This window comes from Ochotona princeps, chromosome X (genome assembly GCF_030435755.1).
Source record: "Ochotona princeps isolate mOchPri1 chromosome X, mOchPri1.hap1, whole genome shotgun sequence".
NCBI classification, from domain to species: Eukaryota; Metazoa; Chordata; class Mammalia; order Lagomorpha; family Ochotonidae; genus Ochotona; species Ochotona princeps.
The window spans coordinates 792,456-819,299 of record NC_080865.1 but is presented as its reverse complement, the minus strand read 5'-3'; the positions used below and the strand labels follow the sequence as shown (position 1 = coordinate 819,299).

At 42.6% G+C, this 26,844-nt stretch overlaps 1 protein-coding gene across 1 annotated transcript; it reads right to left on the bottom strand.

The window, feature by feature from the left end:
- Positions 1–355: 355 nt before the first annotated feature.
- On the bottom strand, positions 356–26,092 carry GRPR (gastrin releasing peptide receptor). Its single transcript, XM_004597489.2, has 3 exons — positions 25,661–26,092; positions 2,047–2,398; positions 356–757 (listed from the first exon to the last, which is right to left on the bottom strand). The coding sequence occupies exons 1-3, from the start codon at positions 26,071–26,073 to the stop codon at positions 362–364; spliced, it is 1,161 nt and encodes a 386-aa protein (XP_004597546.2). The 5' UTR covers positions 26,074–26,092; the 3' UTR covers positions 356–361.
- Positions 26,093–26,844: the final 752 nt, after the last annotated feature.

Here is a 26,844-nt window from a genome sequence, read left to right as displayed (position 1 = left end):
CCCCCCCCAAAAAAGGGAGTCAAGCCATATTTTAAAGTGCTGGTTCCTGCTTAAAGGAAGGACAAGGTAAACATTTTTGTAAAGTTGACATTTAGTGTATGATTTCTGTGCTATATAAATCTTCATATAGTTTCTATGGCTTAATTGGTCACACCTGTATATCAGGGCATAATGCTTAAGTTAATATTCCTGTTTGTCACCTTTTCTAGCAAAGGAAATGTTTTGTTTGTATCACAAGAAGCACTCACAGGCTGAAATGAATGCCCACCTACCTCCACCACTCATATGCTTTGTTAAGGGTCTTTGGAAGGTGCAGACACTAAGACAAAATTGAGAATTCCTGGATGACCATCAAGCAAAATCAGGAGTAAACATACCTTTCATGGCAGATGTTGCCATTGATGAGGCTGAAGGTAGCCACCGAGGGGTTGGTACTCTTGAAGGAAGTCATGCAGGTGGCGCTTCTGCCAGTGCTGTGGGCTCGGGTCATCAGGCCAGGCCGGCAGCAGAGGATTTGGGTATTGAATTGCTTCCTGAAACTCTTGCTTAGTAGGTAGAGAGCAAAGGGGTTCACACAAGAATTGGTAAAGGCCAGGAGCCGGGCACAGATACTGGTGACATAGTGCAGCATGGAGGTGTCCACCTTGGAGTAATGGTAGGAGCGATACAGGTAGATGACATGGTTGGGGAGCCAGCAGAAGGCAAAGAGGCCTACAAACACCAGAACTGTCTTGGCAAGTCGCTTCCGAGATTCCATCTAAGGAGAGAGGAACATGGAATGAGATAGAGGACCAAGGGATGACATGATAGAAGGCAAAAAGAGAAAGAGTCAGACTGAAAAACCAATTAGGAAAATAGTTGAGTTCACAACACCATAGAAAAAGTTCAATAAGAAAGGACAGGGTATGGCAGTAAAATGACAGAGAAGCAATGGAACCAGACAGAAAAAGACAAAAACAAACAAAAAAAAGAGTGAGGAACACAAAGGTGGAGACCAGGAAGGAAAACTCCATGGGGTAAAATAGAGTTGGAATATGCTGCTGAGAACAGGTCTTTAAACAAAGCTGATTACGTGCTTGATTGGATTGCACAAGGAAATTCCAGCAAGCTCCCTCTTTTTCCTTGGGAGAGTATGGGTGCAGTTTATCAGCCAGGCAACTCCAAGGCTTTCTCTGTTCCTCAGTTAAGACTTGCTCATTCCCACCATTACTCAACATAGCAGCCAGCTTGGTTTTACTTCATTGGCCAAACTAGGGCAACTTATTAATATTATTATTATTACATTTTCATCAAAAGTTACTTCTAGGCTGTATTATGTGGAAAGGTTCTTAGACAAAATAGGCTAAGCATCTTGTTTGGCTCCCAATTCCTTCTGTTAGCTGAAGGGAAGACATGTTTCTCCTTAAACAATTTGGACTGCAACACAGTCTTTCAACGAGGGAAGCAGTATTGCTGAGAAGTGCCACTCTTTGCCAATGATGGAGATTCAAAAGAAGAACTTTTTAAGTTCTCAAGTTTTTAAGTTCTCATTGGATGGGTTCCAATGAAGTGGGAGCTTCACTGCAGTGGGGAGTCCTGCTGACTTTCCCATCATACCACACATTCTAATCTGGGCTAGACAGCAAGAACTAGCAAAGATGTGATTAGCTGAAGCTGCCAATTTCTACCATTTTTATGTCCAGGATGAAATTGTGGGGGACTTACAGGGAATTGACATCTTTAGAGAGCATTGTACATGCTGCCAACTCCAGATCTTACACATTCCACTCTCAATATCTGTCTGTCTGTCTCTGTCTCTCTCTCTCTCTCTTTCTCTCTGTCACTCATTCACTCTCACACCCGAGAGTAAAATTATAAAGAACATCTGAATGCCCAGGCTGCCACAGCTAAGTGTTTCCAGTTAGTATATGGCCATGGTTCCCCTCCCCTCTTCACTTGCAGAATCAAGTAGTGGGGCACCTAAATATTGAACTTGTCAGTGGAATCCAACAGAAATGCAAGGCACCAACTCCTGAGAAAGGAAATTATTCAACCCTAAGCACCCACCTGCTTCTTGACATGGATATTCCCTTCCACGGGAAGATTGTAAGCACTCTGGATCAAATTTTTGGCAATGAAGTAGTAGTACACGGAGATGATCGAAAGTGGGATGATGTAGAAGACCAGGAAAGAAGCCATGGAGTGGATTTTGGGGTGCAGTTGATTAGAGTGTGGGTACGGAGCACAGCTAATGAAGGTCTGGTTGGTGCTTTCCTCATGGAACGGATGAAGGTCAGAAAACACAGCCTCTGGGATGGCCAGCAGCATGGACACTACCCATATGAAGGCAGCTTTGAGGCAGATCTTCATCAGGGCATGAGATGCCTGGATCTCCATGGGCCTGACAATGGCTTTGTACCTGGAGAAGGAAAGAAGGAATATTCCGCATAAGTCCTAATATGATTATGGCCATCAGAACTAAGACTAGAATGAGGCAAGTCAGCCAAGTGGGGTGTAGTATTTGGAGGTGCTCACACTGTCCTGCGAGAGTGCCGCCTCCCATTGTGCGCAGGTGCAGGCTGCTGCTCTCACGCAGCTGAGGCTCCAGGTACCTGCCCCTCTCCAACAGCATTCTCCTCAGGCTCACTTTGTCTTTCCTCATCAGTTCAGAGGTTTTTAAATGTGTTCTTTGAATCGACAAAATTTATATGTATTGTTCGCAACATGATGCTTTCAAATAGGTATATACGTAGAATGGCTAGATTGGGTTAATCAGCATATGCACTACCTTACATACAAAGTTACTATTTTTTGTGTGGTGAGAACACTTCAAAAAATCCTCTTACTAAAATGTTAATCAATCCTCTTAATAACTTTCAAGAATGTAATACATTGTTATTAACCATAGTCACCATGTTGTGCAATTCACAATGTCTTTTGACTTTAAGAACGCTTCTCAGAAAAGCTAAAACTGCTTTAATTTTTCTTCTTAAATTATGAAAATTAATAGCAAAGCATATGTTGCTGTTGAAAGAGGGAAACGGACAAGAAAATTTGGGCTTTTTGTGGAAAAATCTTTATTTTAAGCATTCAGATATAATTCAGTTCCGTATATTTTGCTGCCAGTGTCAGGATTTAATTTTTAAGAACATTTCTTTCTTTATTTGAAGGGCAGAGCTACAGATAGAGAGGAAGAGACACACAGATCTTCCATCTGCAGGTTCACTTCCCAGATGACAACAGCCAGCACTGGGCCAGGCCAAAGCCGGAAGGCAGGAGCTTCTTCCAGGCTTCTCAAGTTGGCAGCATGGGCCTAGTCACTTGGGCCATACACTGCTGCTTTATACAGGTGGGCAGATGGCCTAGGTGCGTGTGTGGGGTGGACGGCTGTGTACAGTCGGTGTGTTTCTAGAATAGTGATTGTAAGGGTAGGAAGGGGAAAGAGATGACGGAGATTGGATGGTGGGAGCAAAACAGCTGAGTGAAGGTAAGCAGCACAGCAGGGGAGCCACAACCCATGACTCAGGAAATGAAAAAGCCAACTGCCTGTATGATTGACCTATGCTGTGTATCTGTTGAAGCATTTCATTGCAACCCAGAAAAATCTGCAAGTACTTAATGTTAATACAAATTTTAAAAAAATACAAATACAGTATAAGAAGCCTAAGTCATCGAGTCCTTTAAATACACCTCTTATCTCTTTGGGAGGGTGCAAAACAAATGGTCCACTGAAAAGTTCTACCCAGGAGGAGCCCTGTGATTGTCCCTCTCGCATTTAGGTCCCAGCATTCTCTCAATCTTGTCTCCTCTTGAAACGTTAGGGTCCTTCTTGTTTTGTGAACTGCCTGTGTCCCTGTGTTGGGCTGTGTGCTCTGGGAGGCGGACACTGGGCTGACGTCTGGCGTGCTGCTTGTGAAGGAAGAAGGGCCAGGAAGCAGGATCAGCCAGAGGCAGCTCTCCAGATTCCGTGCACACTTGCCAAGCAATACAATCACAGGGATCACCAGCCACCCCAGTTTGCCTGGAAATGCTCAGATTTTAGCAATGAAAGCTCTGTGTCCCCAAAAAACCCTCACTCTCAGCAAAGAAGGACAGCTGGTCCCTCTACACCAGCCCAGTGGGAAGCCTGTGAGCAAAGATGGGCCATTGGAGGAGAAATCCCTTGGGTGCACAGGGTCAGCCCTTATCATGCCGCCTGACTTAGTTTTTGGCTAGTGCTGCGTCAATGAAGTGTGACTTGAGCCACTCCCTGGCTGACTCAGTGGGCAGGAACTGCCCAAGAGAGAATGACCACAGCTTCAAAGCTGAAGTGGGCCCTGAGAGTAATTCTCTTTGTTGTCATAATTTCTTTTGTGTACTTGCTGTTCTGAGGCACAGAAGAGGTTATTATTTATTGAACTCTCCTGAACAACACTACAGTCCTACTTAAGTGTACTTGAGTTTGCTTTCACTTGAAGCAATTAGGAAAATCGTAAGAATTTCCAAGAAAGTTCTATTTTCCTCTACTTTTTTCTCTATTAGTCATTTCAGAAAGTTCTTGAAGCACAGATTCACAGAGAGCAGAGGAGAGACAGACAGAGAAAGAGACTTCTTCCATTCACTGGCCCTCTCCACAAAAGGCCACAGTGGACAGAGCTGGGCCAATCTGAAGCCAGGCCCTGTAGCTTCATCTGGGTCTTCCACATGGGTGCAGGGGTCTAAGGACCTGAGTTATCCTCCATTGCCCATGTCCCCTCTACGCTCCAGGCACATCAGCATGGAAATGGATCAACAGCAGAGCAGCTGAGACTCAAACAGATAGCAATACAGCATGCTAACACGGTAGGCAGAGGCTCAACCCACTATGCCACAGCAGGAGCCCCTCAATCATTTTTATTCCTAGCTTGGTATGAAGCTGGGGGCGGGGGAGACACAGTGTCACAGCAAGATAATCCTCTGCCCTGCTGTGCCAGCAACACATATGGGCAATCGTTCAAGCCCGAACTATTCTACTTTCCATCCAGCTCTCTGCTTATGGCATGAGAAAACGGTCGAGCATGGCCCAAAGCCTTGGGACCCTGCACCTGTGTGGGAGACCCAGAAGAAGCTCCTGGCTCCTGGCTTCGGATCAGCTCAGCTCCAGCTGTTGTGGCCATTTTGGCCGTGAGCCAGTGGATGCAAGACCTTCTCTATCACTCTTCCTCTCTGCAGAACCTGACTTTCAAATTAAAAACAAAAAGAAGTAATAAACCTTAGAAGAATGAAGGCAACAAATTGATGTTTTTAATTGAAAGTAATTTTTTAAAGATTTGTTCATTTTTATTACAAAGTCAGATATAGAGAGAGGAGAGACAGAGAGGAAGATCTTCCATCCAACGATTCACTCCCTAATTGACCACATGGTCAGTACTGCAATGATCCGAAACCAGGAGCCAGGAGCTTCTTCCAGGTCTCCCACACAGGTGCAGGGTCCCAAGGCTTTGGGCCGTCCTCGACTGCTTTCCCAGGCCACAGGCAGGGAGCCTGGTGGGAAACAGGGCTGGCAGGACACGAACTGGTGCCCATATGGGATGCTGGTGTGTGTAAAGTGAGAACTTTAGCCACTAGGCTACCATGCTGGGCCCTAATTGAAAGTATTTTTAAATGAGCACCTTGCACAAAAGATGCATACAACTAAAGATACTGCTAGAACATTGTTAGAGATAAATGGTAATTATGATTCCTATCTGCATTTCTTGGAAGATAACAGTTATAAGTACCATAAAGTCTCCAAATAAGGGATTAACTCATTCGTTGGTCAAAAACTGAAGTAGATGGCTTACTTTCATCCCTTTGGGGATTCTTGTGTTCCGGTGTATAAAATGTCATTAAGGCATAGCATTTAAATCATAGAAGATAGTATAAGAACTTCCGTTTGAGTGGCTGCTGTTCTTTGTCAACAAAAGAACTCTATCTATTAAATTAGATGTGATAATCATTTAGAGTTCTCACCAGATTTAGTTCCAGGGTCATTTTGTATCAATCATCTGCACTTACTGTCTTCTGGAAGAATGGGCTGTCACCTCTCAGCTGTACCAAAGAGCTTGGCTAGTCTGTGCTCCCTTCCTGAATTCCCTGCTACTTTCCTACCTCCCTCCTTTCTTGATGCCTCTTGCCAAACTCTCCCTTCATCTGATTCCAGGCCTTCCAAATGCCAACCTAGCTATTACAATCTAAGTCCTACCTATTCCTGTTTTCTTCCAACCTTTCTGACAGCGAGAATCCTTCTTCTTTCATGTTCACAATCGTTAATTTTTTGCTAGATTTATAAGGACATATTTTTTCTATGCCCCATTCTTACAAGTTTTTTTGAGATCAGATGCTTAGATGTTCCTTTTCTGTTCTTTTGGTATCACTAAAATTGGCCAAAGTCCCTTGTTCTGCATACCCTTCATCTGAAAGCAGAGGCTCAGCAAATACTCACTAATTGATTGCTGACAAGTTAATTGAAGGTGTTTCTTCTTTCTAAAAAAATGAGAGAAGCTCCCTTTTACCTACTTAGTATGAATTGTCCTTGCAAAGCCTGACAAACGGACTTCTCTGGTGATACTGGGTTCAAGTTAGTTACTTTGCACTTCTGAAGAGCAAATGTACTTCATGTTTCTTATGCAAACATTGGAAAAGTAAAAAAAAAAAAATTTCTTCAACAGCCTTAATGTTTCCAAGAGATCTTGGTAAGTAGAAGTAGCTGGCACAGTCAGAGTGGGAAGCCTTTGGCCACAAAAAGGTATATTTATTCAAATGTGGGCAGTTTTTTTATTTTTAAGAATTCAGCATTTAACTTGTATTTATCCAAGATCACCTACTGAAGTCCACAGGAAATACTGAAAATCAGTATTACTAAACCTCCATTCTAAGACAAATGCTGACTAAATGGAGAAGGCTGAGGTGCAGCCACACTCACTGAACTAAATGCCACAGTGTCTGCATTCAAATTAGCATCCTACCTAGTAAGGTTTGACCACACTCTTGACCATCGGGTTTATTTCCTCCTGAGAATAACAGCAAGCATTTTTCTGAAGAAATGCAAGGCACTTATTGGCTGGCATGGCTATATTCCCAGGGAATCTTTGAGTTATTGCTCTGAAAACGGGAACTTAGGGTGACTCTTCTATCTGAGTATATAGCAAGCACCTGCCATCCTTTCTGTTCATGCCAGTGTTCTCTTTTACCTTTTATTCATATGCTCTAGTTTCCTTGAACTCTAATGTGGTCTTGGGGTCAAGGAGATTGCCAAGGGAGAACCCAAATGGAAGGGGGCAAAACCCCTGTGGAAGCAGTGGGATGGAGGAATGGGAGGAGAGAAACAAAATTGGAGGAGAGGAGAGGTGAGAAGAGAGGAGAAGGAAGCAGGGAGAAGAGAGGGGAGGAGAGAAAAAAGGAGGAGTGGACAGAAACAGAAGTCTCATTCAGCAGCATGGCTGTGTCGTAAAGGAGCTTTGCCAGGAGACACAGCCGGTCAGCCTCTAAGCCGGGGAAGCTGAGTAAGGCTGGTGCTGGCTGGGAGGACAGGGGCAGCGAGTAGCACATTTAAGGAAGTGCTCTGTGCCCTTTATTTATTAGCGAGTAAAATAAGCGGAGATTCGTTTTATTAGCAAATCATATCTCCACAGATGATTTCTCATGGATTATGTTTGCAATGTGTATTAATTAAGAGATGGGCATCTTGGCAGGAAAGATGGATCATAGGTCTCTTCTCTCTCCGCCATCAGTCTTGTTACTATTATCGATTGTGGCTCCTCTACATTTTCTCTTTTTCTTCCCCAGGCTTATTCTTTCCAACTGCTTCTGACATACCTTCCCCAAGCTGACTATAAACATCCACTATTAAGTACAAACATTCATTCAAATATAAATTCCTCATTCACTGTCTCCTTTTCTTCAAGAATACTTCACAAAAAGAGTTTTAACAAAGAAGTGGCTGTCTTGGAGAAGGATGAACTCCCTATGCAGTGAGCGTGCTCTTCAGGTGCCAGGAGCAGAACAGACATAGAGTGGCTGGACACAGAACCTGTGAAACTGACACGAACAAGAGCAAGTATATATCAGATTAAGTGTGGTAAAGTTGGTGAACAAGGAGTTGAATTTAGTGTCTCTCCTCTGTTGTAACTGCTTTGATCCCTATTATAACAGACCTGAGTAAAAACTATTGAAAAACAATAATGAAAAATTATGATGAGCAAAATGATCCCAAGAAGCTATTTGCCAACCTGAAACGTGGGGCAAAGACATCCCCTGATTTCACTCACATGGTACATGTTGCACTAAATTTGTGGTCCCACTTTACTGAAGATGTACCACTCAGTAAAAAGAATGAACATATGTCTATATTGTCTGTATGTCAAATAATACATTATATACACTACTACTGTATTAATATATACATTGAAAAGCATCCTAAATTTCTTACTGTAAGAACATACGGAGGTTGGTATTTAGCAGAGACCCAGATGGAGCTTTGAGTTCCTGGCTTTGGCCTGCCCCAGTCCTGGCTGTTCTGGGACTGAACCAGCCACCAGCTGGAAGACCAAACCCTCCCCTGGTGTTCCCTTTCCCTCACGCCTATAAAATAATAAAAAGAGATAACAAGGACCTTGGAAAAATAGTTCACCTTTTGTGTGGGATAGGAAATGTTCAAAATGAACCTTGAACATCTTATTTTGCTAGAGAGAAACAATATGCTTAATATATAAGGGATTCATAGCAAAAAAATCCCAAGAAATTATATTGAAGGATCTTTGTGAAATTTAAGATAATTAAGCATTTAAATTATAGTAGTTGTAATAGATAAATCATTAGCTTAATCCATAAATACATTGAATCTTTAAAAAAAACAGCTAATTAATGCAGAAATCTTAGAATTATAAGCTTTCCACTTGTAAATTTCAATGTAATAGCTAATTGATAAAAATGATAAAGTCATTGAAGGACAGGTTTTGGCAAATAGGATATTCACAAAAGAGCCTCATCACACATTACAATCTAAATACAAAAAGGAGAATATACTTGTGTAATACAAACATCTGGAGTTTACACCTTGATTAAGTGATTAAACCCAGTACCATCTTCTCCATTGGGTAGACTAAGCTAAGCACAAGGCCTGGGCCATATAATAGTTTTAGGGGCCCAGAAAAAATATCTTCTAAAAGTCAAAAGCAAAAATAATATAGTTCATACCAGTGCAGTCATGAAATATGCTTAGTATTTTTTTTTAATAGAGAAAGGTCCCATGACAACAAAAGTGATAAGGGTTCATGAAATTCATGTTCCACTAGTCAAACTTAGCATCACCAATATGGGGACAATCTTAGCTTTGTGTTTCCTGATATAATTGCAATGAGAATAACATAACGTAATGTGGGTAATGTTCTTGCCAAAAACATTTAAGCTGAAACCAACCTGAGCAAACAATCAGAAAAAGCCTGGATTCTGACACATTCTAAAAGAGAACTGCCTGAGATTCATCAACAATATCATTCCTTTAATGTAGGGGAACTGTTGTTCTACTTTGAAGCAGATTTAGAGCTGTAACACCAGATGCAACATGTATGCTCTCATATAACCCTGAATTTTTAAAAGGAGGTTACAGAAGACATTTTGGGGACAATGGGGGAAATTTGATTGTGCATTAGGTATCAGCTTATATTGAAGAATTGTTCAATGTGATAGTGACATTGGATTATGCAGAAGAATATTCTTGTTCTTAGAAATATGGATTGAAACACTGGGTCTGGCATGGTAGCCTAGTGGCTAAAGTCCTCACCTAGAACACACTGGGATCCCATATGGGCACCAGTTCTAATCCCAGTGGCCCCGATTCCCATCTAGCTCCCTGCTTGTGGTCTGGGAAAACAGTAGAGGATGGTCCAAAGCCTTGGGACCCTGCACCCATGTGGGAGACCCAGGGAAAGCTCCTGGTTCCTGGTTTCAGATCAGCTCAACTCCAGCCATTGTGGCCACTTAGGGAGTGAACCAATCTTTCCTTCAGTATCTTCTTCTCTCTGTATATCTGCCTTCTTGATAAAAATTTTGAAAGAAGAAGAAACTGAAAGAATGGGTTTGAGTCAGCAAAGAGAAAATAATTGAGAGATCACTGGCTAATTTGAAGGATTTTTTTAAGTTAAGAAGATTATTATAAAAATCTAAATTTTTATCATTGTAAAAACTTAGACAGTGGAGAATTCCAAAAAGAAAAAAAATCACCTGTAAGTCTTGCATGTAATGTTCTGATATATTTCCTTCCTTTTTTCTCCATAGTCTTTTGTATAGAATTGAGAGCATACACTCATTCATAGTCTGTTACATAAGCTCCCCTCCCCCAGTCACACACACACACACACACACACACACACACACACACACACACGGCTGTGACCCCTTTAGCCAACAGGTGGTATTCTGCAGATGCCAGCATGCCAGGAGACTCTCTGGCGCCTGGTGGTCACTGGAGGGCAAAGTCCCTGCTTTCACAGGTTCTTCCTACAGTTAGCTCCAGGGCAACACACAATGCTTGAAGCTCATCCTGCTCCCTTCCCCCAAAGTGAGCAGCCAAAACACTTACAGGTGTGTAACCTTTTAAAGTCTAGAAGAATCACTGGGTAACTGAGGGGGTGATTTCTCTTCAAACCCAGTTCCTTTCTTAAAACATTTGACGGCAACTTGCCCAATGAACCTAGGATGAAAAGACCTTGGAGAAAACAGGTGATGCATGACGACACACATTGGAAGAGGTGGGAGATGTTCAGGGTGTTTCCATGTTTGTGTACCCAGCTGTTGTAGAGCCGGCCCTGCATTCAGATCTGCCACCATGGAACTTGGACCACAGCTAAGCCTCGCTGTCGAGTGGTCTCGTTTTCTTCATCAAAACAACTGCTGTTACCACAGGAAGCGCTCTGACACTTGACTTGAAGGCTTTGCATTGATTATGGCTTCACTGTTTTCTAATCATATGACACAGGACCTTGACTTCCTCCTCTGACAGTAGGGATCATGAGATGGAATCCTGATGATCCAGAAGTCCGGTGGTGCTATGAGAATGCCTCACTCAGGTGTGAGGGTCTTGTTGATGGTAGCCCTAGGAAGACTGGCCTAGCTAAGTAGAAAAGGGTCCTGGCTTCCCCCGGGGCCTCATTCCATTTAGAAAAGAAATTCTCACTCTACCACCACCTCATGAAACTCACGCTCATTTGACTCTCAGCAGCAGCAAATGCAGACCCATGGCCTAAATCTGGTTGTCTACCAGTTTCTGTGTGGCCACAAGGTAAGAAAGCCATTCACATTTTAAATGATGGGGGGGGGAGGTGAGGAATCAAAGAAGAACAGTATTTTGTGACATGAAAATTACATGAACTTCTAACTCCAGAGTGCAGACAGCAAGCTTCATGTGCACACAGAGTCCATATATTAACCATCATTTGTTTACATGTTGTTAGTGGCTGTTCTCATGCTGCCAGGACAGCAGTAAGTGGTTGCAAAAGGGACCTTGTGACCACAAAGGCTGCAGTGTTTGCTGTGTGGTCATTTGCAGAAGTTTGCCATGCTCTGGTGCATGTGCGTCGAATGTGTGAACATGCCTCATGTTTCTGTTGTTCACCACCAAGACGCTTGGTGCAACCTCTGAGTGGAGGCTAGCTCAACTTGTGTCTTAAGCAGCATGCCTGTAGTAGCTTTTACTGTGATAATGAGGACAGCAAGTAGCTCAGTGAGCCATGCCAGTGCACTCACTGCTCAGCACATGTAAGGACAATTGGATAGTTCAGGCTCTGCTTGGCACTATGAATCCCTAGCCACTGAGGATTCCAAATTTGGTTACAGAGGCAAGATAAGCCCAGGAAAAGCTCCAAATGAATAATACAGTGACATTTGCATTACTTTGTGAAGAATTGCCTGGTCAGCATGCACAGTGCTGTTACCCGCTCCAGTCAAATGCACACGTGTTTAATTACAGCCCTGTTTTACGCGTAACCATGGAATCTGGAGAGGTCACCAAGCACCATTTCTTTAGAGGGGACTGGAGACCAGAGAGCTTTCCCATTTGCTTAGCAGGGAAGCAGGGCCAGAGCCCAGGCCTTCAGAGCCCAAAATTAACAGTCCTTTTTTATATTTAATGATGATGGGTCTTTTTCAAGTACAAATAAAAAATGTTTAAAGGCTCGGCATGGTAGCCTAATGGCTAAAGTCCTTGCCTTGCACGTGCCATGATCCCATATGGGCACCAGTTCGTATCCCAACTGCTCCACTTCCCTTCCTGCTCCCTACATGTGGCCTGGGAAAGCAGTTTAGGATGGCACAAAGCCTTGGGACCCTGAACCCATGTGGGAGACCTGGAAGAGGCTCTTGGCTCCTGGCTTTGGATTGGTTCAGCTCCGGCTGTTGTGGCCACTTGGGGAGTGACCCAGCAGATGGAAGATCTTTCTCTGTCTCTCCTTCTCTCTGTAAATTTGCCTTTCTAATAAAAATTTAAATACATAAATAAATCTTTTTAAAAAGATTTAAAATTAAATATTAACTATGCCTATCTTCATCTTGGAGTGCAGGTATATTATTCCTTACGCCAACAATTTTAACTTTCAATTCCATTCCTGTTGACAAGCTAGGAAAGAAATTATGGCAAAATCTGGTTTTTCTGCTCTTCTGTGATGCTACTTATGATTTAAAGTAGAAGGGAAGGCAAAAAAGGGAAAGGATAAAAATTTTAAACAAGCAACAACAAAAAAGTCCGCTCTGGTTGCCATTTCTGGAGAAACCAATGCATTTTTTTTTCACACTCATTTTCTACTGTCTTAAAGTTATATTTAAAGTACTTGTAGTAGCTGAGACCTGGCCCTGGTATGGAAGTGCCAACTCAGTTAAAAATAAAGCAACCACCAAAGGGGGAAAAAGAAACCTGGAGAAGCTTAAGGTTGACCTGTAGCTGTAGTGTTTCTAGGTGGGTAGGACAAAGTTACATGGGCATTCTCATGAGGTTGGCTGGGTTCTTTCCTCAGTTTCATATTACTTTCACAGTAAATTCTACTCACTGTAAATTCTTACATGTGCTTAAAATATGCATCTTTCTCTTATTTCTTTCCTTTGTAAGCATTACTTGTCGCCACTGGTCAACTGACCCCAGTGCAATGCAATAGGAAAAGGAGGGGGTGGGGGAAAGAGCAAAAGAAAGGAAGCAGGCCTGGTGTGGTAGCTTAGCAGCTAAAGTCCTCACCTTGAACACACTGGGATCCCATATGGGCAAGGTTCTAATCCCGGCAGCTCCACTTCCCATCCAGCTCCCTGCTTGTGGCCTGGGAAAGCAGTCAAGGACGACCCAAAGCCTTGGGACCCTGTACCCGCGTGGGAGACCTGGAAGAAGATCCTGGCTCCTGGCTTCAGACCGGCACATTTCTGGCTGTTGCAGCCACTTGGGGAGTGAATCAGCAGACAGAGGATCTTTCTCTCTGTCTCTCCTCTCTGTATATCTGACTTTGTAATAAATTAAATCTTTTTAAAAAGAAGAAGAAAGGAAGGAAAGGAATAAAAAAAAGGAAAAGTAACAAAGAAATGAATTTCAAAGAAATGTACCTTAGGAATATCTGGGCTCATGCCAGCCCATTAGGTATCAGCAGTTATCAATCACTGCCTAATTTGAGCTAATGAGCCTAGAGGCTTGGTGTCGGGCATTCCTGGCTGTGGCATCAGCTGATTCTGTTCACTTTCTCCCTTTGAGGTTAAACAGAGCTCACACTCCATATTGGAACTGCTGCAATAGTTTGTGGCTCTGAATGCTGCTCCCAGAGGCCCACAAAGAGTTCTGAACTCCTTTGAAAAGAACTGGTGTGTGTGTGTGTGTGTGTGTGTGTGTGTGTGTGTGTGTGTGTGTGTGTGGAGGGCAGTAGATGGGACCTTTAGGAGAACTGGCACAGGATTTTCCCTTCCTAATAGTGGTAAACTAGATTGTGCCTGACCCACTCTCTAGAAATGAAAAGGTAGAAAACTCCCTTTCCAAACATTAGAGAAGTACCCAGGCAATGAGGATTGGAGGGGCAAAATCCTGGAGAGAAAGTGCAAAAAGCTAGAGCTGTTACTCTGTCTCATTTTCCTTTTAAGGCATTTGCCAAATTTCAAGCAGCCTCTGAGAAACCCAGAGCTAAAAAGAACTAGGAGACTTAAGAGGAGGGTAACAGTAACTTGGTCCAGGGCCCCCAAGAAGAGTTCCCCAGGTTAACAACCCAGGCTTTTAGGTGAGATGACTAAAGCGACAAGTGCTAATGAGGAGAGTTAGATCAGCTCTCACAGAGCCCAGAGTCAAGCTTCCAACCTGCACTCCCCCAATAGGGCCCCAGCTGCCCACAAGCAGCCAGTAATAAGCTGTTCTGGAAGACCATCCACTCATTTCTTCAAGCTTCTATAAGTTTTCATATACAAAGTTGGTACTCAAATAAAATTTGCTTGGTACACAAACTAAATAGTGTGGCAAAAATACAATAGCAAAAAAAATAATGTAATAGATTTGTAGAAGTAACACATGCTAGAATTCCCACAGAAGATTTATTTTTTTCAAATATATTGACCCCAGCTGTGGGCAGCCGTCTAGGTTGCCTCGTATCTATGCAAGTCTTATATTACTGGAAGAAAAACAGCTAATAGCTGGCAGGCATCCTGGGCCTAGTTAATGCCAACTTTGTGTTAACTATGCCCGTATGCCATCATAGCTGCCTATTTTCTTTTCTTTTCTTTTTTTTTAAGATGAGTGGAGAAAGCAGGGATCTCCAGGCTTGGGCATACCCTCCTGGCCCCCAACTGGGGAGGCTTCAGGTTGCCTGGTGAAGGTAGTCTGGGGACATATTGGAGTGGGAATGGTTGAGGGAATGTTTGACAGGGGAGGGATGACCTCTGGGGTCTTCCATGGACTGGGCCACTGCACTTTCATGCGGGCGAGGGAGCTGAGACACAGTGGCTTAGAGCGGAGGAAATCAAAGGGCACGTCTGGGTCAAGACAGTGCAATGGACCTCTGGGAGACCTGGGTTGGGCTGAAATGGTGTTGCCTGCTGTCTACTGGCACACACAGAGGCTGGGGGCCATGTCTGGCTGGGCTTGGGCTGCAGTGCCCACCTGCTAGTGTTGAAGCAGAGATGGGCTTTGTCAAGGCTGGGCTGCAACGCCGCACCAGAATGCAAGAAAACCAGATCTGGGGGAAGATTCTGTAGGGGATTTGTGGATTCACCTCTCTGGGACTACAGCACCCAGTAGTTTACATGGAGAACTGGGGTGGTTGCTGGCTGAGCCACGCTGGACAACAGAACTCACCTGACAGGAACCTATGTGATATTCTGGAGCTGGGAGGAGGCTGGGCACTGCCAGGCTGCAGCAAAAGTCAACACATGCAAAGGCCAGGACTGAGGGCAGAGCATGCCAAGTAGGGACACTACACCTGATGGCATGCATGCTTGAGGTCTGGAGCTGGAAGCAGACCTGGTAATTGAACTTGGAGAACTTTCCTACTAGGCCGTAGCTCCTGCTGGCAATCAAGAGAGAAAAGGCTGTAGATGGGAGAGGCCAGGCTGGGCCAGGCCTTAGCACCTACTGGCTTAACACCTACTGGCATGCACAAGAGCTAGACAGGTTGTGGGCCACATCTGGGTAGGCTAGGCTGCAACATCCACTAACAAGAGCTGAAATTATGGGCAGGCTATGACAGGCTAAGTTGAAGCACCTGCCAGCGCACATAGGCTGCACAACACCCAGGGCCTGATAGGGGAACTCTGGGGATTCCCCTACTGGGCTGCAGCTCCTAGTGATGAGTGTGGGAGCAGGGGCTGTGGATGGATCAGGCTAGGCAAGACTGAGCACCTTTGGGAAGTATACTGGCTGGGTCTAGGGGCAGACCAGACTGGACTAGACTCTGTTATCCTTGTGGGAATCCTGGTTGAGTCCTAGCTCAGCCAGACCCAGCCCTAGATGTTGTACCCATCTGGGGAGTGAAAAGTGGATGGAAGATACCTCTATCTCTTACTTTCTCTACTTCCCTCCATCCCTTCCTGCCTTTCAAATTATATATATCTTACAATTTTTAATATTAAATATGAGGACAAATTTGAGAAACTTGGTTACAACATGTAACCAAAGGAAATTTGTAGAATTACAACATACAACTACTGAAATTAAGAATTAAATTGGGAAAATCAAGATGATGGAATAGGGTGAGGACACATTTAAACAGACGGAGAAACATTAGCCAGTGTGAAGCAGAGAGGGAACATTCCAGGAAATAGGAGAGGACAGAACAACAGCAGAGGGGTCCCCTGCAAAGCAGCAAAAGCCTTTGCCAGCCCCAAAGTTAACTGAAGAATACATTGAGAAAATGGGGGATATGGAATTCAAAACACTTGTATAAAGCTTCTTATCAACAACAAGAATCACGTAAAGCAGACATTCAAGGGATTTAAGGAATATGTTACACAGGAAATGAATCAAATAAAAGCTGATATATCAGAAATTAAGAATATAGTAGAGCAAATTAAAAGTTCAGTGGAGAGTCTTCAAAATAAAATGAAGGAAGCAGAAGAAAGAATCTCAGAATTGGAAGGTATTTCCTGTCACCAGGGGAAGCAAACAAAAAGCTGGAAGCAGAGCTGGGTCAGGCCAAAAAAAGTATTCAGGAATTGAAAGACACTATCATAAAGCCAAATGTAAGAGTTATGGGAGTTCCAGAAGGAAAAGAAAGAGAAGCTGGGTTTAAAAATGTATTTAATGAAATAATAAAGGAAAATTTCCCTGATCAAGAGAAAGAATTGGGAAACAAGATCCAGAAGGGGCACAGAACTCCCAATAAAAGGGTTGATCAAAAGCAATCTTCACCAAGACACATGATCATGAAGCTCTCTTCAATTGAACATAAGGAAAAAAAAAATCCTTAAATGCGCATGTGAAAAAAATCAGTTGACATATAAAGGAATGCCAATTAAACTCACAGAAGATCTCTCACAGGAAACTACAGGCCAGAAGAGAATGGAGTGACATAATCTAGATTCTAAAAGAAAAAAAATGTTGGCCCAGGATAATGTATCCAGCAAAGCTTTCCTTTGTCTTTGAAAATGAAATAAAATACTTACACAGTAAAGAATAGTTAAAAGAATATGCTTATTCCAAACTTGCCCTACAAATGATAATTAAAGATGTTCTCTTGACAGAGAAGAGGAATAGCACCCATCAAAAACCAAAGGCAAATGTGAAGAACATCCCAGTGAAATGACAACAGAAGACTAAATCAATGAACAACCCATTGCTAAAATGACAGGGCAAAATTACCACTGATTCATATTCATAATCCTGAATATAAATCGCTTAAACTCATCAGTGAAACATCATATATTAGAAGATTGGATTTAAAAAGCAAAACCCATCTATTTGTTGCCTGTAGGAGACATATTTCACTAACAAAGATCAGTGGAAACCATATCTGATGGATTTTGATTATTTTTTTAGTTTCATCTCTTCAGAACACTTTCTCATTAAATTCTTCACTGACTCATAGATCATACAGTAGCATCATTTTCTTCAAGAAGGTTCTTGATTTTCTTTTCTTCACCAACACATTTGTCATTCAGTAGCATGTTATTTAACTTCATGGCATTGTAAATATCTATTTTTCTCCCTGTTGTTGATTTTGTTTTGTGGCTTTTCATTTAAGGAAATGTATAGTAACCGTGTAATGGAGATATCATATCCAGATGTGAGGATACAATGCAGTATGCATCTCTACTTCCAGACAAAGATGGACTCCCAATGAAACTGTTTACTATATCTTGACAATAGGATGCTGGACTCTGTAATTTTCCATGCCCACAATGATGGACACAGGACTGTGTATGAAGAACTACACTATACTAATAATATAGGGGAACTCAGTGGGGGAGGGAATTGGGGAGGGTCAAGGGAAATCCCAGGGCCTATGGAACTATATCATAAAATGATAATAATATTAATAAAAAGAAGTGAAATTAAAAGATGCTTCCTAAATTAAAAAAAAAAAAAGAATCAAATTGAAGGTCTAGAATTTTAGATAAAGCTAAAGAGAGGATTAATGAACACAGAATAGCCAGGCTGGAACACTGAAAAATACAAAAATGGGAATAGGAAATTTATAGAACATGGTGAAATGGTGAAATGAAATTGTGCTTAACACAGCTCTTTATTTAGTAGAGCTACTAAGCCTTTGAGTATAATGTAAATTAAATTATTACATCAAAAGTAATAAAATATTAATTTGAAAAAATAATTCTGAGCAACATGAGCCTAAGCTCAGTGTGAAATGGCCTGCCTTAATTAAAGCAACACCCCCTAAAGGGTGCAGAAACTTACTGAGCTCACGTTTAACCTGCAGTTACGGTCTGTATGGACAGCATAAAAGAGGAGAGACAAAAACGGAATGGAAACAATATTTGATATTGTGATGGCTGAGAACTTTACAAAACTGATTAAAATCTTTAGGCTACTAATTTAACAAATGTTGTGAATCCCAAATAGGAAAAATACCAAGGAAGCAATACCTACACACCTAAGGTGCATCAGAACAGCGCTGTTGAAAACCAGAGAGAAAAATCTTAAAACCAATGCTTGAGAAAAAAGAAATTGATATTGTTAAGGGAGCAACAATGAAACTGACATCTGACTTCACAGCTTGGACAATGAATGGAGGAGACTTCAAAGTATTGAAAGATAAGAATTGTCAGCCTAAAATTCTTCATTTCTGCTGAAAATATCCTCTAAGAATTACATGAAGTAAAGATATTTTCAGACTAATAAGAACTGAGAAAAATTTATCATCATTAGGTTTGTGCTAAATGAATCCTGAAGCAAGTTCCTAGGGCAGCAGTGGGCGGTCTCAGGTGAAGCCGCGGGAGAGAGTGAGGAACGAAGCTCGAGGCAAATGTGTGAGTAAAAGTAGAATCTGTATAAACAATAAAAGTAACATCTTGTGATTTTTAAAATAATAGAGACAAAATATACTCGAGAATCATAGTAACCAGAAAAGCAGGAATAACTTTAAAATGAAGTTGAAGTGTCCTATTATCCTTCTATTGTCCAAGAAGAAAGGGAGTTCTAATTTATAGTAGATTCTCTTTTTTTATTGATTACATTGCATTATGTGACACAGTTTTAAATCTCTGGGATTCCCCCCACCCCTCCCCAAACCCTCCCACCATGGTGGATTCCTCCACCTTGTTGCAGTACCACAGTTCAAGTTCAGTTGAGATTCCCCCATTGCAAGCATATACCAAACATAGAGTCCAGCATCTTATTGTCCAGATAAGTTCAACGGTTTCTTGGGGAGACCATCTCTGGTCTGAAGGCAGAGCTGACAGAGTATCATCCCGATCAGTTAGAAGTCCCGACATTACATCAGTAACAATTTATGACATTTTGGAATTAGTTGACATGGTACTGAGTAACCAATATGTTACAAGAGGAAAACAAAAATGCAAGTTCTGAACCACATCCTGTGACTTCTACATTGACATTTCAATTATTAGTTTGTGTACAACCAGGTTCTATACACCTTAAAATGGCTATAGATTACTATTCAGCTGTCTCATGTCTATTTTCATTTTAGTCTTTAGCAGTTCATAGCGTTGAAGCATGATTTTGCTGAACCTGGCTGTTTTTCGGGTAGTCTATAACTCTAACAAGACATATGTCAACAGTTTAGGTGCAGAACAGTTTTAGGAGGGGTGTGCAGAGAAATCTTCAATACCCCAGTGAGGAGTAACTAATCTTTGTGTCCCACCCAGTGAGTTATAAGTGCATCCTCGCTGACCGTTTCCTGTCTGTTTCTAAGCTTTCCTTGTTGTTCTCTATCTATCTATTCTAGTTTGTTTGTTAGTTTTGAGGGTTTTCTGGAAATCAATAATATATGTGTCGAGCTCTAGGGTAGTCCCAAACATAATATTAGAAAAGTTTATGTAAGTAATAAACTCATGGAGAAGAAGAACTGTTAGGGTTCTTCAAAAAGTTCATGAAAAATATGTATCCTGAAAAATATGGAGTTATTACTTTCTTTTGCAAAAATAAGTTTATCTTTTAAATCCATTCGTCTACAGACTCTGAAGTTTTCTTGTAGAATAGCCTTTAAATAAAGATTTTTTTGTTTTTTTCGGAAAGGCAGATTTACAGAGAGAAGGAGAAAGATCTTCCATCTGCTGGCTCATTCCCCACGTGGCTGGAAGTGAGCAGATCAAGCAGCATGCATATGGCTGTCAGTGCTTTCAGGGGAATATTTTGTCTTGATTGTGATGCTGAGGGCTAATAATAAAGTACATATTTTTCAAGTGACAGAAATGTCTACTTGAAATGTAGAGTAAATTATACTTCAATAAATAAGAGAAACCAAACTGGACTTTGAGATAGTGTTAGTCATTGAATTAGACTCAGTGATCAAGGAACAGTTTTTATATGAGGTTACATTTAATATATAAAATCAGCCTCTTCACAATCCCTTGTTCTGTTACTTGGAAATTAAAGAGAGGAATGGAGACAATTTTTTTATCCTATTCTGAAAAGCATGTGTTTTAATAAGGAGAGAATTTATGCAACCCCACACATCAAGAGCATTTATCAGTGCAAAAATGCAAATTGAGTCCATTTGTAAAGGATATTATTGACAGGCACAGTTCTGAAAACCTCACCAGGGAGCCCTTTCAGCCTGGGCTGTGTGTTTCATGATCAAGGCTGGGCTTTTTTTTTTGCACGTTATGTTGCCAGAAAATATGCTTAATTAATCACAGAAGAGCTTGGCACTTTAAAAGATAAGGTGTGAGAAACAAGGTCGAAGTTCTTTGTTGTCCTCCTTGCCCGTGGTACTCTGAGAGCACCTTCCTGGGAAAGCCCGCTTCCACAACAGCTGCCCTGTGATCGCTGCCAGACTCCCAGGTCTGAAGGAGTCGTGCACTGAGTTCCTTTCACAGAGACAGCAGGTATGACCTGCTGCAACAGAGAGACTTTCTGAAGGATACCTTACAAGAATCTAAACCATGCCTTCTTGTGCAAGAAAGGAGCCGTTATACTTATTCTAGCAGTGGAACTGACTTTGGATTCCTTTATGAGGGGCCCACTATGGACCCGGGTTTGTAAGTCACTCATGGTCACAGAGCAAAAAGAAATCGCCTCGGGCTCGCTCTGTGTTTTGATGGTTTGTAAAGAAAAGCTGGCAGTTCCACTATGTAGAAGCTGGGATTTTCGGAATGAGCGGGCTGCACTCTGACCACTCTGAATCTGTTGTGACCAATTACCTCCTTTCAACCTTGTTTGTTCTCTGAGTCAAACAGGGTTGGAATTTTAAGGTGATATCTGCCTTTGTTTTTGTTTTTGTTTTTGTTTTTCACTGCTCAGATATCAAATAGTAGTGGTCTCTAACTAGAAGTAGCATGGGCTTCAGTGTCATAGATGACATGGACCCGTGGAGCTTCCCATACAATCAAGGAGATAGACGATGCATCTGTTAAAGGACTCAGCAGTGCAAGGCTGGGTAGACACAGTATTTAATGAATTAGTATCTTAATTTATTCAGTATTTAATGAAAAACATCCTAGGAAAGGAAAACAACTAGTGAAAGCACAAGATGAGTGAGTGCTTCCTAGGAGAGAAAGCATTTGGACTGTGGCCGGGGATGACGGACAGGATCTGAGTGGCTGCAGCCATTAGGGAGGGCAGATGAACTCTGAGAGGAGAGAATGTGCTGGTGCCTGGGGGATCAATGAGATGAGTGTGTGGAGAGCAGTGTTTGTCTTGAAGCATCATGAGACAAACTTCTATGAAGACCACCTCGTAGATGGAAGAGGGCTTGTAAAAGACGATGCAAAGAGCAGCTGGTTCATAATATAAACTTAGGCAGAAAGGCTCTTCCTCAGAATGCCTAAATTTCCCAAACCTGTGACTAGAGATCATGCTGCACTGCCTCATCTTTCCCCTATTCACAACCAGATGTCTTCCAATGGAAGGCATTTCACAGACAGAAAGAGCCTATGCAGCTGGGAGATGTTGGATGTTTGAGGAGTTGCTGATGTGTGAGAACAGCAAACTTGCATCCTGGGAGAGAGATTTGGACTCCAACGCACAGAGCTCTCTTACTTGCACTGCTCAACATAATTTTCTGCAGTGATGGAAATACTGTGCATCAGTACTCCAACAGAGGAGCCACTAGCCTTATGTGACTATTGAGCAATCAATATGTGGCTAGTTGGACCAGGCAATGGAGTTTGCCAATGAAATACAGGAGAAATCTCTATCTTGAATGTTCTTTGTAAGCTATCTAAAAATTTTAAATATTAAAATTAAATGACTATAAGTGAGGCTAGAAAAAAGAAAAACAAGTGAAATATTTGAAAGCAGTGTGATATAGGAAACACGACATAAGTCTCATGTTTAGAAGAGAATCAGGAGCGACCGGTGCTGTGGCCTAGCGGCCAAAGTCCTTGCCTTGAATTCCCAGGATCCCATATGGGCGCCGGTTCTAATCCCGGCAGCCCCACTTCCCATCCAGCTCTCTGCTTGTGGCCTGGGAAAGCAGTCGAGGACGGCCCAAGGCTTTGGGACTCTGCACCCGCGTGGGAGACCCGGAGGAGGTTCCTTGCTTCTGGCTTCAGATTGGCTCAGAACCGGCCGTTGTGGCTCACTTGGGGAGTGAATCATCGGATGGAAGATCTTCCTCTCTGTCTCTCTTCCTCTCTGTATATCTGACTTTCCAATAAAAAAAAAAATTTTTAAAAAAAGAAGAGAATCAGGAAATTTGGAATAGAATGACCCCTACTTAGGGATTTGGGGAAGATGCTTGAGCTAGATTCTGAATGCTAATCAATTTAGCAGATAATAATCCTAAGGTTTTAAAATTTGGAGGCATCACTGAGATAATCTAGCTCAATTCCATCATTTTAGCAATAATTACTGTAAGGTCTTAGAATTATGTGATTCAACTCCTACGGATAGTAATGACAGAAAACAATGTCTCAACTCAAGGTCTGCTGATGCCCATTTCAAGACCATGCACCAGCTGGGATGAGAGTACAGTCTTATCCCTAGGAAAGGAAAAAGGTGATCCAGAGGGTGAGACACAGCATGAGCAAGAAGAGCCAACAATGGGTCAACATAACCACTGCATGTGAGGACGCCAGTGTGTGCAGAAGGGCAGAAATTAGGGAAGCAGAGGGATGGCAGGACCAATAGGGAAGAGGCTAGAATTTAAACCTCGGTCAGTAGTGTGAATCCCAAACTTCTGCTTTCTGGGACTGTCTTGAAGACTCCAATTGACACAAGGAGGACAGTGGTTCAATTTTTTCTCAGATTTGTTTTTTGTCTTGACAAACATTCAAGTCTGCCTGGGGCAGGGGAAGACTGCGGAAAGGATGCTGGTGTGAGTAATGGGATGGTGGTCAACTTGAGGGGGGGATGAAATTGCACTCACAGGTCAGAAACCCAGATTCGCTTGGTTGAGGCTGGAGCCTTGGAATCTGCATGTTTTTAAAGCTCATCTCTGATTCCTCTGCTCATCCAATTTGGAGGGCCTTCTGGTTCATCTTTTTACCAACCCATCTAGTACAGTCTACCAACTTGGAAAACTGTTTGGCAATATTTACTAAATATATGCCCTCTGATACAATGATTCTATGCCCAGATATATACTTGGGAAAGGAAAAAAATTATATTGGGCATAAATAACAATGTCCAGAGCAGATTATCACACCCAAAATGGAAACAAATCAGTGTCCATAGGTATTGGCTGAGGTATATTAATAAAATAGAATTCTGCAATCAAGTAAGAACAAGTCATTTAACTAGTTCAATACCTGTTTTTCCTCACTGTGATGCAGGTGACCCATCAGCTCAGTGAAGCCTTGGCAAATCCCAGAAACTCAGTTACATAGGAGATCATGGTTAATTGTGAGCTTGGGCAGCACACATGGTGACTGAACTTGCCCAGGACACTGCAGAGCTGGGAGAGGGTGCAGCCTTCATTTTTAAAGAGACTTCCCTTTCTGCTGGAGGGGAATGTGGTCATTTTGAAACTCGACAAAAGGATTCCCTGCAGCTGCATCTTTACATCCTGTGACCTCACTGCCCTCACTGTTTCTCTACCCCCCAAAACAGCCAACACCATCTAGAACACAGGTTGCACTCGCCACACCAAAAACTGGTCTCTTCTCACCGTCAAGAAAACTATTCATTCCTGGAGTGCCCTCAGCCATTAAAAACAAGCCACATGTTTCTGCCAGCTTCATAGGGCATGGCACCTGACTCAGCTCTGGAACCACCTGTGGTCATTAGGACTTTGTGGGCAATGTGCTGGTAAGAGCAAGCCCAAGGGAAGGAGAGAGAATGAAGAGATCTTCACCCTGGTTTGTGGCGCAGTGCTCCTTTCCAGGCCATTACTTTTCTATCTCTGAAAAGAACATCTGTGCCAAACAGTGTACTTCAGGCAGCTAAGTCCAAACGTGTGTCTACCAATACTGATAACGCTATCTTTATTTGCCCATTATTTGACAAACCAGATCGCCTGAGAACTGTTTGTTCCTCTAGAACATGAGAATCCAGCACCGCATGTATTTGAATGGGGGGCATTTTCTTCAGTGTTAACTTTCAAGAGCTGCTTCCATGCTCTTTCTGACACACTCTCAAGGCCTAGGCACCTGTAACACATGCCATACAGTTTGCTTCTAAGATAGAAAGTTATAGTTCGTACACCAGTTTTTCTTAACCTAACTACTTGGTTTGTGCCATATCAGAAGGTATGACCATTATTGAGTCCAATTTTCAGAATCAGCAGCACACAACATGTGCTCAGCAACTTGTATGAGCAGCCAGCAGCTACTTCCTGGCTGACGAGGTTAACCAAAGTGTTTTTCACATGATAGATGCTTGACAAATGTTTAAAAGATTAATATGGGTGGTTAATAAGAATGAAAATCTATGCAACATATTCCTATAGGAGATGCAGTTGACATTATGTATATTTCCCAGAATCAAATCCTGTGGTGGGTTCCCGCTACATCTCCCCCAAAACTCTCAAAGGCATTTAGATGGAAGTGCATCAACAAAGATAAGGAAATTAAAACTCAATCTTGAATGGAGCTTTCTCCTGAAAAAAAAAAAATCCAGTGTTTGATTTCATTTACACGAGGCTTTGAAAAACAGCTCACAACTGTTCAGCCACAAAGAAAGTTTCACTGAGGAACATGGATTTCAAAGAAAGGACCCTTATCTTCTCTCCTGGTGTTTCAGGAAGAAGAGTTGGCAGAAACGCAGTAGGAGTTTTATGGCATCTGAAGGTTTCAGATTGCTTCTAAGAAACCTTTGCCTGAGAGTTACACTGATCCAGTGTCATTGTCTTTCTCACCAGGCAATTCATTTTACAGGGAGGAAGAAGCTAGGAAAGGGCACTGTTAAATCCATTTCACCTTCAGAAAATGCAGCTCAGAGATTTTTTTCTCATTTGTGTCCTTCTGTCCTCACATTCACTCACTTTTCCCCATGTAAACCAATCTACTAAACTGAAGAAGTAATCCCCAGAACAAAAAGGCATGCTTGGAAAGGAACCTGAGTTTGAGAACAACTTTCTTCTGTGCAAACAACTCTGGCTGCTACCGCATAATGGCTTATTTCCGAGGTGTCTAGCACCTTCAGACAGCCAGTACTCACCTGTCGGCTGACAGCGCCGTGAGTGTGAAGACAGACACCCCCACTGAGGTAAGCTGGATGAAGGGGATCAGCTTGCAGCCAGTCCTGCCGAATAGCCATCTGTCGGCCAGGTACCTGCTAGCATCCACGGGAGCACAGGTTACCAGGAGGAGCAGGTCTCCCAAAGCCAGACTGGAGATGAACAAGTTGGGCACATTTCGCATGGACTTGACCGTGCAGAAGATCTTGATCAGAGTAATGTTGCCAACGAGGCCTATGAGAGTGATCACCCCATAAATTGCAGGGATGACATAAAGGATCGCAGGGTAGAACCAGTCTTCATTCATGGGGAGATCCACACTGTGATTGGAGACGTTGTAGTGTGTGCAGTGGTCCACTCCCAAGTTCAGAATGAAACAGTCATTTAGAGCCATCTTGAGGTTTGTTTCCCACCACAAAAAGCCCTTAGATGTTGTTTCTTCACTTTTGAGTTTGCAGTTGAGTGAAGACGAAGATAAGATCTATGCTGGACTCTCTTTACTAACAGGACTCTGAGCACATATATACTCTATACACTTTTTTTTTTAAGACTGTCACGACTTTGATGCTCAGGCTGCCCTGGCTTTCACGTGACCAGCACAGTCCATCTCTTAACTGAATGACTTAACAACGAAAATTCAGTCCCCCAAAAGGCTTAAAGATGAGCCGACTCCCCAGCAGCTTCTTGATGCTCTAGCCCAGGCTGAGCCTCCCTAGCTGCAGTCTCCTAAGAACTCTGGATCTTCTGGCTTCACACAGCATTTCCTGTCTTTCTGATTTTTAGAACCTGAGGGTTTAAAGTGGGCAGAAAAAAAAACTGCACTGAGAAAGCCTCCAATCCTATAGGCGGGATGCTTTGTGCGTCACTGGCTTCCCCAGCAAACAGCTGCTCTGCTGAGCAGAGGCTCTGAAGAGGAATTGGCTACATATAGACAGAGGGTGCTAGCCCCCTACTGGACACTTCAGTCACTGCCTGGTCACTGGCTCGCCGCGGAAGACTCAGTCCCTTGACTGCAGTTCCTACATGGCTTAGCAGATTAACTTTGGCTTCTCATTTCTGCACGCAAGTACCTGTGGTAGATATTTAATACATGGTGCTAGCATTTTACAAAGGCAGTTGGGGATATTTCTGAAACCATCCACGTGAATCCAGAGGGGACTCAAAA